Source organism: Nycticebus coucang, chromosome 3 (genome assembly GCF_027406575.1).
Source record: "Nycticebus coucang isolate mNycCou1 chromosome 3, mNycCou1.pri, whole genome shotgun sequence".
NCBI classification, from domain to species: domain Eukaryota; kingdom Metazoa; phylum Chordata; class Mammalia; order Primates; family Lorisidae; genus Nycticebus; species Nycticebus coucang.
Window position 1 is genome coordinate 153,203,024 of NC_069782.1, and position 18,891 is coordinate 153,221,914.

Below are 18,891 nucleotides of genomic sequence, written 5' to 3' on the forward strand. Positions count from 1 at the left end.
AAAACTTCATGAAGGAGATGAGACTTGAGCTGAGTCTTAAAGGATGGATAGAATTCATCATAAGTATGTGTGTGTCTTTTGTGCTTATGTATCTAAGGCAGTGCCTTCATGTGTACAAGGTTAAATAATTAAGTCCAAGAACTCATCCTAGGAAAAGTGCTATAGCTCATTGCTGAAATAGTTACCTTTGAAGTACTCTCCTTAGGAAGCTATGCACCAACGCCAGTGCCTAATCCACCCTTTAAAGCACTTCTGGAACCACTATCTGAGTTGTCATTGTATGAAGTCTTACAATTAAGTTTGTGAACTCATGCTAGAAATACCTCATTGCTGAATACCACTACTGTCACCAGATGGCCAAGGGGAATATTTTGAAGATGACTGTAGTGAAATGAAGTATATAACACTTTTTCTAGGACAGCTTCTCGAACTTAATTGTTAAACCTCTTATATTTTTGGGGAATGTTGATGCATGCATAAGTCAGAGGAGTGTGCGGTGTGCTTGGGAGTGAGTATGTAGGGGTGTATGTGATTTAGTTGAGAGTTTATACTGTTGGAAAGAGCCTCAGGATTGTTGTGGCAAGTCAGCTGGGTGGATTTAGAAAGGGAAGGTGGGCTCGGTGCCCGTAGCACAGGGGTTATGGTGTCAGCCACATACACTGAGGCAGGCCTGTTCGAACCCAGCCCAGGCCAGCTAAACAACAATGACAGCTGCAACAACAACAACAACAAAAATAGCTGGGTATTATGGCGGGCTCCTGCAGGCCCAGTACTTCGGAGGCTGAGGCGTGAGAATTGCTTAAGCCCAAGAGTTTGAGGTTGCTGTGAGCTGTGAGGCCATAGCACTCTACGGAGGGCAACATAGTGAAACTCTGTCTCAAAAAAAAAAAAAAAAAAAAAAGAAAGGAAGGGAAGGTGCTTAGAAGCCTGTTAAAGTAGTTCTGAGCTGAACTGAAAAAGGATTGATGGCAACAGGAATAGGAAGAAAATACCAGATTGGATAGAAACCGATATTAAGAATCTGTAGGGAGAAGGCCGAAATCAAGGTGATTTCTGAGTTCTCTGCTAGGTGCTATAATGGTGTCATTAATGGATACTGGAGAAGTCAGGATAGGGGTTTGGTGTGAGAGGCAGATAAGGAGTTTAATGGAGGTTTGATAAGCTGCTGGAGCCCTGAAATGAGGTCAGATTTGTAGATAGAGGGTTCACCATATCATCAGTCTTAAGGATCCTATTCTAGGCTAGTTGTTTTTCCTGTTGACTGTTTTGAGGAAGACAATGATGTAGGAAGATACTGATGAGAAAAGAGGAAATGACTGAGGGCTCTGGCCCCATGTTCCAGAGGTGGCGGGTTCAAACCTGGCCTGGGCCAGAAAAAAAAAAAAAACATAGGAAATGACAGAGATTTCTGGCTTAGGAGTTAGATATAGATAGTACTTTTAATTTTTTTTTTTTTTTACATAAATTTTACAATTCAGAATTAACCTGAAAATTCAACATGTTTGGAATATTGTTTGTAGTTTTAGCTTTCATCTGTGTTCCCTTAAGATGCTCTTGGAACATATATAACTCTCCAAAAATTTATATTAATAAGTATTTATATTAGTAAACCAATACATATTTATATTGATATATATATAAATTTATATTTATGAAGCTAATAAAAATATTTTGAGACTGCTATTAGTCCTTCCCTTGCATAACTTCTCATCATTTGAAATTACTGGCAATTGAGGTTAGCTCTGGGTAGTGTGCAATGGCATCATAACTCACAGCAATCTCAAACTTTTGGGCTCAAGATATCCCTCAGTCTCCTGAATAGCTGGGACTATAGTTGCCCACCACTATGCCTGGCTAGTCTTCCTATTTTTAGTAGAGAGAGGTTCTCTCTCTGGCTCAGGTTGGTCTCCTGAACTCAAAGGATCACCTGCCTAGTCCTCCCAGAGTGCCAGGGTTACAATTTCTCAAGGAATTTGTACTTGATGAGAATTATTTCACTTCTCTAGTTCTCTTTCATATTTTTTTTTAGTAAGTGGTGGAATTTGTAGTATAGCTATAATTTTGAGGAATTGTCTTCAATATAGATAACCATTCTTGTTCAGTGTTTAGTAATGCTTCACAAGTATTAAAAAAGAAAATATAAAAAATGTTTAATTGCCAGCCTCTTCTCCCCAACCATTAATACTTTTACTATAATACTTTTGCTCTTTTATTATTATTTGAACTGGAAAGTATATAACTAAAGGCAGTTATGAATTTAGTACTGGAAAATGATAGATAGCTTTGGAGACATTTTTCATTCTACAGGTAGAATATGATTGATGCACAGGTGGATTTCCGGACTTACTGGTCTACAGGATGAGAACTGTTGGCATTGCATTTGAGTCAAGGAACATTTGTTTGGAGAGTAGCAGTTGTGTCTAGTTCTCCTTAAGGAAGGTTTAGATGATACAGATTTTACTGTGGTTTTATTGTGCCAGTTAATTGAAGTATGATTCCTTGGGTAGAATTTAGAAGTCTGTGTTACATGCGGAATTAAACTTGTAAATTAAATTTACATGGGTATATGAATATATGGTCACCTAAAATGATTGAGTAACAGTTTTATTTCAGTGTGCAGTATTTACTTTTACATTGGAAATAATTTTATATATTTTGGGATGTTTTGACATCTGGAAGAAAACAACTATACTCGGTGTTAATTTCTTCTCAATACTGCAGAATCACAAAGTTGAGTTCATGTTATGCTTACTCTTCATTCCATTTACAGATACAAATGGCTCTCTCAGATAATTGTCTTCAATGAATTGTATTTTTTTTTTTTTTCAATGAATTGTATTTTAATTATTATTTTTTTGAGACAGAGTCTCACTTTGTCACCCTTGGTAGAGAGCTGTGGTGTCATAGCTCCTAGCAACCTCAAACTCTTGGGATTAAGCAGTTCTCTTGCCTCAGCCTCCCAAGTAGCTGGGACTACAGGCGCCCGCCACAACACCTGGCTATTTTTAGAGAGGGGGTGTCGCTCTGACTGTGGCTGGTCTGGAACTGTGAGTTCAGGCAATCCACTTGCCTTGACCTCTCAAGTGCTGTGATTACAGGTGTGAACCACCACTCCAGGCCTGAATTTTAGATTTCAATTATTAAACAACACATTCCTGCTGTTTCAATTTTCCATAGATTGGATATTGAATATGCACTTCTTTGAAACTCTGGAGCTTGGTTTTTGTATTGCTTAGTTACCTGGAGTTTTGGGAGGGGTAAGTTAAGTTGGCAGCTATTTGTCCATTATTTTACCAAGCCTATAGAACAGTGATTATTTTTTCTGGTGATTTTTTTTGTTTGCCTGGACGTTAACATATATTATGCTGATACAAATGTAGTTTGATTTGTCAAAACAACCATGGATTTTTGAATGTGAATATTTTAAAAGAAATATTGAAATTATAGTAGCCCTGGACATATGTTCATTATGGCATGTATTCTTTCTTTCTCTCTCTTTTTTTTTTTTTTTTTTCTTTGTGGTTTTTGGCTGAGGCTGGGTTTGAACCCACCATCTCCAGCATATGGTACTGGCGCCCTACCCCTTTGAGCCACAGGCGCCGCCCTTTTTTTTTTTTTTTTTTTTTAAAGACAGGATCTCACTTTGTCATCCAGTCTAGAGTGCAATGGCCTCATCATAGCTCACTGCAGTCTCAACCTCCTGGCTCAAGTGATCCTCCTGCCTTTGCCTCCTGGGTAGCTGGAACTACAGGCACATGTCACTGTACCTGGCTGATTTTTCTATTTTTCTGTAGAGATGGTGTCTCACTCTTGCCCAGGCTGGTACTGAACTCCTGGGCTCAAGCAGTTCTCCCTCCTTGGCCTCCCAAAGTGCTAGGATTAAAGGCATAAGCCACCATGCCTGGAGTGTGGCATTTATTTATTTATTTATTTTATTTTTTTTTTTGGTTTTTTTTTTTTTTTTGGCCGGGGCTGGGTTTGAACCCGCCATCTCCGGCATATGGGACCGGCGCCCTACCCGCTGAGCCACAGGCGCCGCCCTATTTATTTATTTTTTGAGACAGGGTCTCACTATGTTCCCCTCGGTAGAGTGCCCTGGTATCACAGCTCACAACAACCCCAAACTCTTGGGCTTAAGCGATTCTCTTGCCTCAGCCTCCCACCTAGCTAGGACTACAGGTGCCCAGCTATTTTTTGTTGTAGTTGTCATTGTTGTTTGGCCGGCCTGGGCTGGGTACGAACCTGCCAGCCTTGGTGTATGTGGCTGGCGCTGTAACCACTGTGCTACAGGCACCAAGTCTGGCATTTATTCTTTTTGCAATAAGTTTCTACATGCTCATTTTAATTTCTAATAGTTTGAGTAATTTATTTATATTCCATTCCTGAGAAACTAAAGGAAGAAGCTGCCTAATGAATATGACAATTACTATTAAATCTCCATTGTCCACTTTATAGGTGCTTATATGGTTATAGCTCCCTGGCCTTTAGTACACTTCTGGATTACTCTCAGGTTGTATATTAATCAATTTGTGGAAACTAAATTTAAAAATCCAAGCAAGATAAATTTAAATTGCCTGGGTTAGGAAGAAAACACAGTTGCTGAAGGTTTCATAGCTAAATATAAGCAATTTCTTTTTCCTTTTTTTGTTTATATGGGTTATACTATCTCTCCCCTTTCAGTAATACAAGTAGGAATTGGCTTAGCATTGCCAAGTTAATATTAATGATAATATTATATGTGTGCACACATGTACATGTTTAAAGTTGTATAGAAAAATATCTTTCTCATGTTTAATTTGGCTGACCAGCCCAATCAATTACCTAATAATATTGCTGTGTTAACTTAAAATTCTAAACCTAACAGTCTATTATTAAAATAAATGAGTAGGATTAAAATAGAGAATTGATTAATACTTTTGAATAAAGTAGCAGGCTTCAAGTGAAATTCGGTTTTGGTCTCCTTTACAGGAATTAGCTATTCACAGTCATACAGAACCACTTATCACGTTTTGCAGTATCTCCTGAGGAAGTCAGAATCTGAGCCAGCATGAAGACTGAATCTTGTCTTTGGTCTGATTTATAAACCGTGTTTTTATTATAACCATGTGCAAAGTGGAGGTTATAGCATGGAAACTAAAATCTTAGTAAGTGTGAATTTTATTTTAGCTATTAAACAGTAGCCTTTCTTACAGTAAATTTGTTGTCTTAGCAGAGTTCACACTATAAATGGGATGTGGACTTAGCAGGCAGGAACAAAATACAGTGTACTTAAAATCCAGCCTTTCAGGTTCAGGAAAAATCGCTAAGAAAGAGAGGGAAAAGCTTCTATATTCTGCCTAGGATTTCTTTCTCTTTCCTGGTTAACAATAAGAGGTTGGATGATGTTATTTGATTTGAGAAAGGATTTAAGAAAATGGAGAAGTTGGCTGTAGTGACCCATGCCTAAATTCAAGGCATTAAAAAAAAATTATTAAATTCACTAGTAAGTTGCTTCATTTATGAATTAGTTGTTATTAAATAATAAAGACTTATTAATGTGGCAACGTTAATAAGCCCACTCTTTTTTTTTTTTTAATAAGCCCACTCTTGAACCTTTCCCTTGAACCTTTTAAATAGTGAATATATTTTTAATATGAATTGATTTTTGAATATACTTTATTCAAAATTTTAAAAATTTGAATATAAACATTCAAAATTATATTGGATGTGCTGGTCCTTATGGCTTGTACCTATAATTCCAGCTCATCGGGAGGCTGGTGCAGGGGAGGATTACTTGAAGCCAGGAGACAGAGATCAGCCTGGGCAACATAGTTAAGACCCTGTCTCTATAAAAAAATTAGCTGGGTATGGTGGTATACTCCTATATTCCCAGCTACTTGGATGGCTGAGGCAGGTGGATTGCTTGAGCCCAGGTGCTTGAAGTTGCAGTGAGCTATGATGACGCTACTGTAGTCTAGCCTGGGCAAAATACCGAGACCCTGTCTCAACAAAAAAAATACACAAAGTAGAGCCTCTGTAAGTTGACCACCCAGTGGACTGTAATAAACTGGTTAACATATGGAGGTGGTCAACATAATGAACTAGGCCTTACTGTACATGTGATGCATGTCTGGTCTATGAAAATTAGGTCAGCTTAAGGAGTTTGTCAATGTAGGGAGATGGTCAACTGTGGAGATTCTACTGCAGTGGTTCTCAACCTTCCTAGTGCCGCGGCCCTTTAATACAGTTCCTGTGGATCACGACCCACAGGTTTAGAACCACTGTTCTACTGTGTGTTGGGAATGATTGTTAGTAGTTACCTTCCAGATATTTCCTCAATTTGATTTGCCCAAGTGTTGATAATTTGTAGTTTACTTTTTTTTGTATTATTATTATTTTTTTTATTGTTGGGGATTCATTGAGGGTACAATAAGCCAGGTTACACTGATTGCAATTGTTAGGTAAAGTCCCTCTTGCAATCATGTCTTGCCCCCATGTAGTTTACTTTTTGTATTCCAGGTAGGACTAGATTTTGTGGGACAGAATTATCAAGGAACTGTCTCTATTGTACAGTGTTACTTTGTTAGTTTTAACTGTTACTTCAGAACATCTTTCCTATCTGTGCTAATTAATAGCAGTGGATAATTAGCACCTTTAAGATGATTTTTTTCCTTTAGCAAATATGATAGAGTTGAGTTTGATCTTCTGAATTCGTGAGTCACATTTTATGTTGTTAGTAATTTGAGAAAGGCATTGTGTTTAAGGTTTTTGGTTTGTGTTGTTTTCCCTCCCTTTTGGTCTTTTAACTATTGGCTACTTTTCTAAATTGATGGGCTGGCTGAAATGAAACACTTCTATTAGTTGTTTCTCTGTTTTAGTCTCCTTCCCTCTCAGAACAAACTTCCCTTTATCTCCTGCCTATTTCTTTTGCATTCCAGGATGCAATTTTATTAAATCCTGAGGACTAAGATTTTTTTTTCTTTTTTTGAGGTGGGAGAGTGGAATTTATCCCCAGTGTCTATGGAAATCAAAAAATAAAAGTGGGATAATTCAATATGAGATCTCACATCTTTTAAGAAATTTATATTTTGTAAGTTGAAAGACATGTTTTTTTGGGAGGCATGTATTTGTAGGTAGAATTATGTAGTCATTATTTTAATAACCATGTCCTAATTATTTATAGCTTCCTGCCTGACATAACTCACTTCAAGAAGTGCACAATGTCAGAACGTGGAATTAAGTGGGCTTGTGAATATTGTACGTATGAAAACTGGCCGTCTGCAATCAAGTGTACTATGTGTCGTGCCCAAAGACCTAGTGGAACAATAATTACAGAAGATCCATTTAAAAGTGGTTCAAGTGATGTTGGTAGAGATTGGGATCCTTCTAGCACCGAAGGAGGAAGTAGTCCCTTGATATGTCCAGACTCTAGTGCAAGACCACGGGTTAAATCTTCGTACAGCATGGAAAATGCAAATAAATGGTCATGCCATATGTGTACATATTTAAACTGGCCAAGAGCAATCAGATGTACCCAGTGCTTATCCCAGCGTAGGACCAGGAGTCCCACGGAATCTCCTCAGTCCTCAGGGTCTGGCTCAAGACCAGTTGCTTTTTCTGTTGATCCTTGTGAGGAATATAATGATAGAAATAAACTGAATGCAAGGACCCAGCACTGGACTTGTTCTATTTGCACATATGAAAACTGGGCCAAGGCTAAAAAATGTGTTGTTTGTGATCATCCCAGACCTAATAATATTGAAGCAATAGAGTTGGCAGAAACTGAAGAGGCTTCTTCAATAATAAATGAGCAAGACAGAGCTCGATGGAGGGGAAGTTGCAGTAGTGGTAATAGCCAGCGGAGATCACCTCCTACTACAAAACGGGACTCTGAAGTGAAAATGGATTTTCAGAGGATTGAATTGGCTGGTGCTGTTGGCAGCAAGGAGGAACTTGAAGTGGACTTCAAAAAACTAAAGCAAATTAAAAACAGGATGAAAAAGACTGATTGGCTGTTTCTCAATGCTTGTGTGGGTAAGTTTCTGTTTTCTGCATTTTTTGAATGGGATAGGGAAGGTATTAAACATGGCATGTAAAAGAGCTCCCCTCAGTAATGTGTTCCTATATAGTCTCAGCTACTTGGGAAGCTAAGGCAAAACGGATCTGTTGGGGCCTAGAATTCAAAGCTGTGGTGCTGCTGCTTTTGCCTGTGATTAGCCACTGCACTCCAGCCTGACTGATACAGGGAGACTCCATCTTAAAAAAAAAAAAGATACAAATGACAATGAGATATAAACAAGGTGGATCAATATTTAACATTTAGTTCATTCGGCGTGATAGCTGTACTCTCAAGTATGCATGTATACAAATCTCTGTTTTGTGACCTTGGTCATAACTTTGTACTAAATTGCCTATTTTTAATTGTGTATGTGTCTGTCCATCACTAAGGGGAAGAATCTTTTAAGTTAAAGCAAAGTTCTTAGGATCAGTAGCAAATATATACCTGGAGTCTAAAACTGCCACTCTATTTATTGTGACAAGATGTGACTGAGGAACACCAGCTGCTGTTTTCGAGTGTTTGTAAACAGTGTGAGCATCTTGTGATGATGGAAGCTTTAGTCAGATGTTAAAAATATCACAAAAATGTGTGACTCCAAGAAGTTGAACAAACATAATATTGACCTTGAACATAACTATTCAAGATATTAATTTAACATAAATGTCATGTATTAAATATTTGCAAACTTTTTGAAACTGATTACATGTAGCCAGCTGATTCCATATTTCAAATAATGATTCATATGTATTGTGTTTTTAGTGCTTTCCTAAGGAAATTGTGAATATTGGTCCCAGCTCAGAGCTGGTAAAAGACGGGGACATACGAGAGCTGGATTTTTCTGTAGTTATTGACCTTATGTGTTAATTATGATTTAATTCACAAAAGTAGTGATTTGACTCTTTAATATTTTAAAAATCTGAATAGAGTTAGATGTTTGAATTTCATTGTTTAAATTATTTGGATAGAGTGCTTACTTTGACATTCAGTTTTGTAAAGTTTGAGTGATTGCTAAGGTGAAACTTTGTGTGGGACAATAGCTAAGCCTTATGCATGGCTTAGCTGTATTTTACCCCAGTACTAATTTCTTTTGTTTATAACCCTGGTAATAGCCCAAAGAATATGGAAGACATAGCTGTAGGAATCTGTAAGTTCTAAGAAGCAATTTCAAGAAATCTTGAGTTTTTTCTTTTAGTTTTGTCTTGGCAAAAAAGACCATCCCAGCAGTTGAACCCTTCTGACCTCCAGACACAGTGAGGACTAAGGATGAAAACATACTGAGCCATCTTCTGCTGTCTGTGTTGTTTCACTTTATCCCACTGATTTCCTACCCCTCCACTTGGGGGAATATGTACACACACACATATATGTATATATGTATTTAGAATTTAAACAGGAGATATAAAAAGGATTTATTATTAGTTTTTTCTTTTATTTATTTATTTATTTCGGGAACAGAGTCTCACTATGTCGCCCGCGGTAGAGTGCTGTGGTGTCACAGCTCACAGCAACCTCAAACTCTTGGGCTTAAGTGACTCTCTTGCCTCAGTATTATTAGGTTTTTGTTTTTTGCAGTTCTTGGCCGGGGCTGGGTTTGAACCCACCACCTCCGGCATATGGGGCCAGCACCCTACCCCTTTGAGCCACAGGTGCCGCCCCTATTATTAGTTTTTTAATTGAGATCAAATTCATAATAACATAAAATTCACCCATTTTGAGAGTGAACAACTCATTGACATTTAGTGCATTCACAGTGTTGTGCAACTACCACCTCTGTCTAGTTCTAAAACATTTTTATCACCCAAGAAAGAAACTCTGCACACCTTAAGCAGTTACCACCCTCATCAATCCTGTTACCCACCAATTCTGGATATTTTACATAAATGGCATCTTATATGACCTTTTGTGTTAGATGTGATTTCCTCTAATTACTTTTATGGTATGCCCTTGGGGCACTCTTCAAATCACTTTTTGCAGGTAATAGTGTACTATACATACTTTTACCACAAAGTGATGTTATGGGTACTTGTAGGTTTACAGATGGAAATAAAGTAAACTTCATTGTTTCCATTCTTTTCTTGAGGCCATAGAATCCTTTAGGAATGTGGAGTTCATTGTTTCTTCAAGTCCCTAGATTCTAGGATAAGAACTGTTGCTTTTGAAATATTTTTTCTCCTTGAAACACACAAGTTAGAACAATCATCATGTTTGTCTTTCTGGCTATTATTTCTTCTTCATCCTGTCTTTTATTTCTTTACACATAGCCTTAGTTTTTTGATTAGCCATCCTGTACTCTTTGCATTTTAATAGGTGTGAATTCATTTTAAAGGTGAAACTATAACTCCAAAAGCAGGGCTTGTTTCATTTACAAGGCACTTTCTTTGTCATTAAGTTGCTTTTCTCACCCCAGAGTTTCTAGATTCTTAGGGCAAAGGTTCTTTGATTCTTTGTAATGTGTATTAATTAATGTCTTTCATATTAGCAAAAATTTCTGACTGTCAACTGCACAGTATGCTTTTGAACTGGTATAGAAAAGCCTATTGACTGGTATCTTAGGCACCCATATCTTTATTTGGAAGCATCGCTGAAATATGTTAAGAACTTTTTTTACCTGTTTACATTGGTTTTTGTTTAAAAGGAAAAAGAAAACCTTAATAAGACTAACAGAAAACTATATATACACTGAAAATTACTCTTTATTTCCTCCTTTCTGCCTGTTCCCCAGATTTCATTAGATATGATACATTATTGATGTTAAGTGTTTTAAAAATCATAAAAAAACTTCCGAGTATGTACTCTAAGCATAAAATGTACACTGAGTATAAAATGTGAGACTTTCCCATTTAAAATTGTAATACATTTCAACCTTAAGCCAGCTTTGTAGCTGATTAAAATAAGAATGAGGAAGAGTCAGTTATTGAGAAAGAAAAGTAAACTGAATCATAAACAGTATTGAGTAAATATCTTTACATAACCATTAGGTGTAAGTTTCATAAAAGTCAAATTATGTTACGTGGCGAGAGGATGTTGCAGATGACAGTGCCAAAATCTGACATCAGTAAAAGTAGAACCTGGGAGTAGGAGTCTGGGTGGTAAGATCAAGGATATGAATTTAAATATGCATTTGTATTTGGAATTGTCTTCAGTTGGTGCCAGTGCCAGGTATTTTCAGGGATGTTGTCAGCACTCACCATAGACTGCCTTTCTCACTGGGCAGACAACAAGGTGCCCAGAGAATAGGGCAGGCACGATCCTGCTTTTGTTCTGCTGTTGTACTGTGAATCTATTGTCCTGTGACATTGCATTTCAATTTTTGACTTCATATTGATCCCTTGGAAAGACCCAAGGTCAGATAAGAACACCAAATTAAATCTGTGCTATAACTTGTATTCCTGAGTCCTAGACTTGTAAATCCAGCTACCTGTTCAACATCTCCCCTTGAGTGTCTAATATCTCAAACTCATTTCAAACTCAGTGAGGCTAAAAGTGAACAAGCAGTCTCTCGCTTAAATTTGTTCACTTACAGTCTTATCGTAGTTGATGACAAATTCATTGCTCCATTACGCCTTGGTTATCCTGGATTCTGCTATTTGCCTTCAGATCCTGATGGTGGCTCTACCTTGAAAACATATCCAGAATCTGACCACACATCATCATGACCCTGGTCCAAACGTGATCTCCTTTTACATTCTGCTCTCAACATAGGAACTACTGTTTAAAAAAAAAACTCAGCTCAGAACCTTCTAGTGATTGCCTGTGTCACTTGGAGTAAAAGCCAGAGTCCCTTGTTGGGGTTCCAGGGAAACTTGCCTTTTTCCCCTAGGTTGGTTTGCTGAAAAGATCAACTCACAGTTACGGTAGATTAATAAGAGAAAGATTTATTTCCAAATACCATGTGCATGGGGGAACCACAACAATGATTTCCCGAAGTCCCAGTGGTAGTGAGTGGCTTTTAAAGATGCCTTTTAGAAGGGAGGGAGGGAGAGAAACTGGAAAGCATGGGTGTAGTAAGTGGCTGCTAGGGGGGATGGAGGGGAGATGAAGGGGAAACAGATTGATTTGTGAATTAACCTGAGAGACAGGTATTGTGCTTCAAATGACCTTATCACAGGTCTATTAGCATGTGATAAGGAGAGTCTAGAAGCCCTTTAGGGCTTTAGGTAGATAGAAGAGTCTTCCTGCAAAGTTCCCTGATTATGAACAGCCTTTAATTCAAAATAATCTTTATACCAAGGAATCATATTTTGGGGTGAAATTTGCTTAGTTCCTTCATCCTCAAGAACACTTTTCATATACTTTGTGTCCTGTACTCCCCCCTCTCCCATATATAGTTCACCCTTCAACACTGCATGTTTGAACTATGTGGGTTCACCTGTATACTGCTGTTCTGCCACCTCTAAAACCGGAGGACCAACCCTTTCTCTTCTCGTCCTCCTCAGCATAAGATGGTGAGGTTGAAGTCTGTTACCATGATCTAGTCATGCTTATTGCATAATGTATGTTGTCTCTTATGTTTTTCTTAGTAATATCTTCTCTCGTTTATTGTAGGAATACAGTGTATAGTATGTATACTACGTACAAACTATGTGTTAATTGCTTATGTTTTGGGCGGCACCTGTGGCTCAGTGGGTAAGGCGCGGCCCCATATACTGAGGGTGACGGGTTCAAACCCGGCCCCGGCTGAACTGCAACCAAAAAATAGCCGGGTGTTGTGGCAGGCGCCTGTAGTCCCAGCTACTTGGGAGGCTGAGGCAAGAGAATCGCTGAAGCCCAGGAGTTGGAGGTTGCTGTGAGCTGTGTGAGGCCACGGCACTCTACCGAGGGCCATAAAGTGAGACTCTGTCTCTACAAAAAAAAAAAATTGCTTATGTTTTTGGTAAGGCTTCTGGTCAGTAGTAGGATATTAGTAGTCAAGTTTTGGGGAGTCAAGTTATATGCAGATATTCAGCTGCACAGGGTTGGTGCTCCTAACCCCTATGGTGTCAAGGTATTAATTGTATATTTTTCACCTCTGAACTCATCATCTGTCCTCCTCAGGCTCCATTTTACTCCAGCCACTTTTGTGTAAACAAGCCTTATTGTCTCATCTGCCTAGTTGTGCTCTGGTGATTGCAGAATTTGCTAAATTACCTCCCTCAGTTTCTCAAATGCTACCTGTCCCTGACAAGTTTTAACCCTGTCCACTATCCCTGCCTCCATCTTTAATTTTCATCATAACTATGTTACCTTATAATAAAAATATTTAGTTATGTCCTTTATCACCTGTCTCTCTCCCTTAGAATTTAAGCTTCACGAAGGCCAGGAATTTTAAGTTTTGTTCACAGATGCATCTTAGTATGTAGAGCAGCACCTGCTACTTCTATACCAGGCAGTCATATGTTTTTAAATCAATGAATGAACAAACATATATATATATATATTTTTTTTTTTTTTTAATTGACCTATATTCTACTCCTTTCCTGAATTTGTAGATTCTTTGCTGCCTTCTCAGCTTTCTGTATTTACAGAAATACAGAAGTGTATTTTTTACTTTACAGACTATCTGGGGCTTACGCCAGTGGAGCCAACTCTACTTTCCCTGGTTGCCAGGGGTATGATAGGGTCCTATTGGACAGGGTTGGGAAGCTTCAGTTTATCACCTAATGATGTACAATCTGGAGTCAGGTTTCTTTACCTTTAATTTCTTTATCTTCCTACTTGTAGTTGATTTCAAAAAAATCATTCTTTGTGTTTACTGTACCTAGAGTTCTATCAAATAAAAAAAAATTTTTTTTGAGACAGTTCTCAGTTGCCCTTGGTAGAGTGCTGTGGCATCATAGCTCACAGCACCCTCAAACTCTTGGGCTCAAGAGAGCTTTTTGTTTCAGCCTCCTGAGTAACTGAGACTACAAGTGCCTGCCACAATGCACAACTAGTTTAAATTTTTGTTTTTTGAGGCAGAGTCTCAACACTGTCACCTTGGGTGGAGTACAGTGGCATCATAGCTCACAGCAGCCTCAAACTCCTGGGCTCAAGCAGTCCTCCTGCCTCAGCCTCCCGAGTAGCTGGTAGTACAGGTACCCATCACAACACGTGGCTAATTTTTCTCTTTTTGGTTAAGATGAGGTCTGACTCTTGCTTAGGCTGCTCTCGATCTCCTGAGTTCAGGTGATCCTCCCAGAGTGCTAGGATTACAGGCATGAGCCACTACACCTGGCTTATGAAATAAAATCTTGAAGATGTTTTATTCATTTGTCCCTGGACCCACTGCTTTCTAATAGGCATTTTGTCTTGCTGCTTAAACACTAGCTGCATCTTTCTTATTTTTAGCTTTGTCCAGTCCTGCCAATGAAGATGGAAGGAGGTGAGATTTTATGGGGGTGATGAACGTGTAGGGAAAATGATTAAACTTAGAAGTACATGTTGAAACTGGAATTTTTATGCTGAAATGTTCATTTGCCCATACTGAATAGCAGTGGTGTGAGCAACTTTCACTGTAGAGAATGTATGAATCAGTAATGCCTCCTGGTGCTCCAGATCTTCAGGGTGACCTGCATTGTGGAGTGGTGTACGCTGTTGAGAATCACTGACTTTTGCATATGGTATTAAGAGTTGTGTATGTGGATGCACGTTTATTTAGTAGCAGGCCTGAAATGGGATCCGGAGGATTGTGATGATTATTCCTGAGCAAAATTTGTTACACATGGTGCACCTAAAGTCACTGCCATACATAGGAAAACAGGAAATTGTAGCTAAATGTATCTTTATTTACAGAATATTCATTATAAAATTTTACAGAATATTCTGTATGTGTTGGCCACCTCTTACAAAATTTTGGACTGGGGTCCTACCCTGGGAGTTAGGGTCATTTAAGACCTGTGGAACTGGCAGTGATCAAAAATAAAGTTAAAAGCAGCGAAGGCGAGAGATAAAATGGACACACAGAATAAGAGTTTTCAAGGGTGGGAACACAGGGGACCACTGCTAGCTTGTGGGGTTCCAGTGAGTGGCCCTGAGTGTTCCACTCAGCTTTTATTGAAGGCTATTTTCTCATTTAATCCAGAGGGTAAGCTGAGGAAGGGAACAAAAACATTCCCTTAGTTTCTCTGACTAAGCATGTTGGTTCTTATTCTATCTATAATTATTGACTTTAAGGGTCTGAGCAGCCTTGAGATACCTGAAACTGGAGCCTTGTGTGGGGGCAACCTCCTTCCTGTCTGTGGACATGCATACAGATTCCTTGGGGAAGGTTAATCTCCTCTAGTTCTTTGTGGAGCAGACACGGTGTCAGGCTCCTCTGAAGAATCTGTGGAAGAGAAGAATTTTCTTCTAATCTCTACCTGAAGGCGTTTACCTCTGTGATTAGGGTACAAGCCCTCCTGCCTATATTTCAGGGCTTGAGCTATTTCCTGGATCTCTGCCCTGGCCATAATACAAATCCCCACAATGGGCATTTGCTTTGACTGTTGAGTGAGCAGGGGTAAGCCTGGTTAATGTTCCTTCCCAGGCCTTGCACTTAGCTTCCTCTGTGGTCATTATTTCTTCGGAATGTTTACAGACCCATCAGGGGTATTTACAAGCTGTATCACTTTCAATCTAGGCTTCTGATAAAAGCAGGACCTGCTCAGATAAGTGATTTAGCTGCTGGTTTAAAAGTAAGCTAGCTAAACTGATTTTATTCCACCTTGCTCAGCTTATTTCTGTTTTTCCCTTTTTCTGGGGGTGCCAAGAATGGAATCTTTGGTCCCCATTCTCCCTGCAATTTTGTAATGAATGTTTTGTAAATAAAGGTACATGTAGCTACAATTTCCCATTTTCCTATGTTTTGCGATTTTTAAGGGTTACTTTTGGGACACCTTGTACTTTCAAAATCTTGGTATGTCCAACAGTTTAGATGATTTTTAAAACATAGAAAATATATTGTTATTAACCTTTTCTGTCAAGTTCTTTGCAAAAATTTTGTTATATTTTATATAACATATTCCTTTTTCTTGTAATTTGTGCTTAAAATCAGTATTTAAGGCATTGTTCATATTGATGCCAGTTGTATTTGGCTTCCGTGCTAGAAAACTGTATACTATAATAGAATATGATACCTATTCACTGTAGCGTGCCAGGTGTAACTGTAGAAATATATAAAACCTGGATGGTATTATAAAAAAACATGCCTATTTGGTTTCACTAACATTTTGTTCATTTTAACAAAAATTAACATTGGGTCTATTATAAGGTATTCTTTTCAACTTATTTTGGTTTTGGTATTAAGAATTGTGTGTATGGCTTCCTCTTCCCCTAAGCGGCCTGAGGTGATCTGTGAAAATAGTTCGCTATTCACTTGACCCAGAAAACCCCACAAAGTCATGCAAGTAATGAGGCTCAAATCTTCGTATTCACTTTAAGAACACATGTGAAAAAAAAAAAAAAACACAACACATGTGAAACTGCCCAGGCCATCAAGGCTATGCATATACAAAAAGCCACCAAGTATCTGAAGGATGTCACCTTAAAGAAACAATGTGTATCATTCCGACTTTACAGTGGTGGAGTTGGTAGGTGTGCCCAGGCCAAACAGTGGGGCTGGACACAGGGTTGGTGGCCCAAAATGAGTGCTGAATTTTTGCTGCATATGCTTAAAAATGCAGAGAGTAATGCTGAACTTAAGGGTTTAGATGTAGATTCTCTGGTCATTGAGCATATCCAAGTGAACAAAGCACCCAAGATGCGTCACCGAACTTACAGAGCTCATGGTCACATTAACCCATCCAGGAGCTCCCCTGCCACATTGAGATGATCCTTACTGAAAAGGAACAGATTGTTCCCAAACTAGAAGAGGAGGTAGCATAGAAGAAAAAGATATCCCAGAAGAAATTGAAGAAACAAAAACTATGGCACGGGAATAGATGCAACATCAAATAAACGCAAATAACAAAAAAAGAATTGTGTGTATGGACGGACATTTGCCATTTGACAAGTTCTTCTTAGGGAGGTAAACCTAATTGATTAAGATTAGTGTTCTTTTTCTGTGGGAAAACAAAACTTGCTAAATGTAATTTTCTATTTTATTTTTATTCCTTAGTTTTGAAATATATGTTTGGTCAAATGAAAGGGGTGTTGTACAATAATCTAAATAAAATTAACTTGGAAGAAAAAGTCATTTAGATCAGTTTTTGAGAGATTATATTCCTTTGAATTGGGATGATTAGAAGGTGATTTATACCAAGAAAATGACCATGTCAGAACAAAAAAGGAAATCCTGACATTGGATACAGTGGTGATTTTACCCATTTAAGACATTTGGGCTGACTTTTGAGGAAACTTGGGGAATACAAAGGATTGTGATCAAGAAAAAATAGTAAGTTTCTATTCTCTAGTTCAGTAATTCTTGGCTTTAACAATTATTATATGCTTTACGTGGAGATAATTTATCAAAGACCTGAAAGCACAAAATATTAGGTATTTTGAAAAACACTATTAATGATTTAAATGACAGCATCCAAATTTGCATTTTTTACTTGCCTAGAACTTTCTTTTTTTTTTTTTTTTTTGTAGAGACAGAGTTTCACTTTTTCGCCCTCGGTAGAGTGCCGTGGCGTCACACAGCTCACAGCAACCTCCGACTCCTGGGCCTAGGTGATTCTCCTGCCTCAGCCTCCAGAGTAGCTGGGACTACAGGCGCCCGCCACAACGCCCGGCTATTTTTGTTGTTGTTGTTGCAGTTTGGCCGGGGCCGGGTTTGAACCACCCTCCATATATGGGGCCGGGGCCCTGCTCACTGAGCCACCGGTGCCGTCCGCCTAGAACTTTCTTACAGGTCTGTCTCTCCCTCAGCTTTTTATGATTTACATGACATTCCTGCCCCCAGTGTCCATATCCTCAATACCCAGAATCTGTGAGTATGCCCTGTTAAATCTATGAGTTGACTGTTGAGTGGTAGGTAAGCCTGGTTAATGTTCCTTCCCAGGCCTTGCACTTAGCTTCCTCTGTGGTCATTATTTCTTCAGACTGTTTATACTTCATGCGACAAAAGAGATTTTGCAGATGTCATTAAATTAAGGATTCTGAAATGGAAGTATTATCCAGGTGAGCAATGTAATTACAAGATGGATGGGAGACCACAGAGGGTCACAGGAGGAGATGTGAAAATGGAGAAGCAGAGAGCTAAATGATGCAGGACCCTGAGTTAAGGGATGTAGGCAGCCTCTCAGAGAAAAGTTAAGACCCTCCCTCCCCCCAGGCCTCAGGAAGGAGCGCAGCCCCGCCTGCATCTGGATTTTAGGTCCGAAAGGCTGGTATGGAACTTCTGACATCTTGAATTTATTAGAATGGCAATAGAAAATTAATAATACAAATAGGTTTTGGAGGGGTTTTTTGGTTTTGCTGTTTTTACAAGTAGCTTAGTTTGATAAATTTCAGAAAATTTTTACTTTTACCAATTCTAGAGGAGTTAAGAGTCATTGTTAAAAATGAAAGAGTATGTTGAGGTTTGGAGAGGCTGACTTACTGCCTGAGATGAAGCCATGTTGTTTTCTCTTTCTTGACAGAGATGTGTATTTTTTCTGATAGGTAGGGTTGAAAAGAGTACTGTTTGTTTGATGCATGAGTATTGATGATTTCAGTTCTGCCTTTTTTCAAGTCAGCAACATAAATATGCCTATATGAAGCTGATCGCTATGTCCCAAGGTAATGTGTCACTTGCTAATATTTTACAGCATTCCATGATTAAGCCACATTATTTGAACTTGACTTTTTGTGTGATGTTTCTGTAGTATTTGTTCTGTTTCTGTTGCTCATGTTGGCTTATTTTCAGTTTGATACACTGCAGCTGCTTGGACAATCTTTCTTTAGATTCTTTAGAATCTTTCCCACCCTATGCAATT

General features: G+C 38.5%; 1 protein-coding gene across 3 annotated transcripts in view; it reads left to right on the forward strand.

Annotated features, from left to right (window-relative positions):
* ZRANB1 (zinc finger RANBP2-type containing 1) overlaps nucleotides 1–18,891 on the forward strand; it is a 56,279-nt gene that overhangs the window by 8,362 nt on the left and 29,026 nt on the right. Inside the window, exons 2-3 of one of the 3 annotated variants that reach the window (XM_053584179.1) lie at nucleotides 4,969–5,144; nucleotides 7,163–8,013. In XM_053584179.1, coding sequence (XP_053440154.1) covers nucleotides 5,104–5,144; nucleotides 7,163–8,013 — 892 coding nt within the window. In that variant the 5' untranslated portion in view covers nucleotides 4,969–5,103. Of the gene's footprint in view, nucleotides 1–4,968; nucleotides 5,145–7,162; nucleotides 8,014–18,891 lie in introns of those variants that run through there. The other 2 variants (XM_053584180.1, XM_053584181.1) reach the window with 2 other exon arrangements.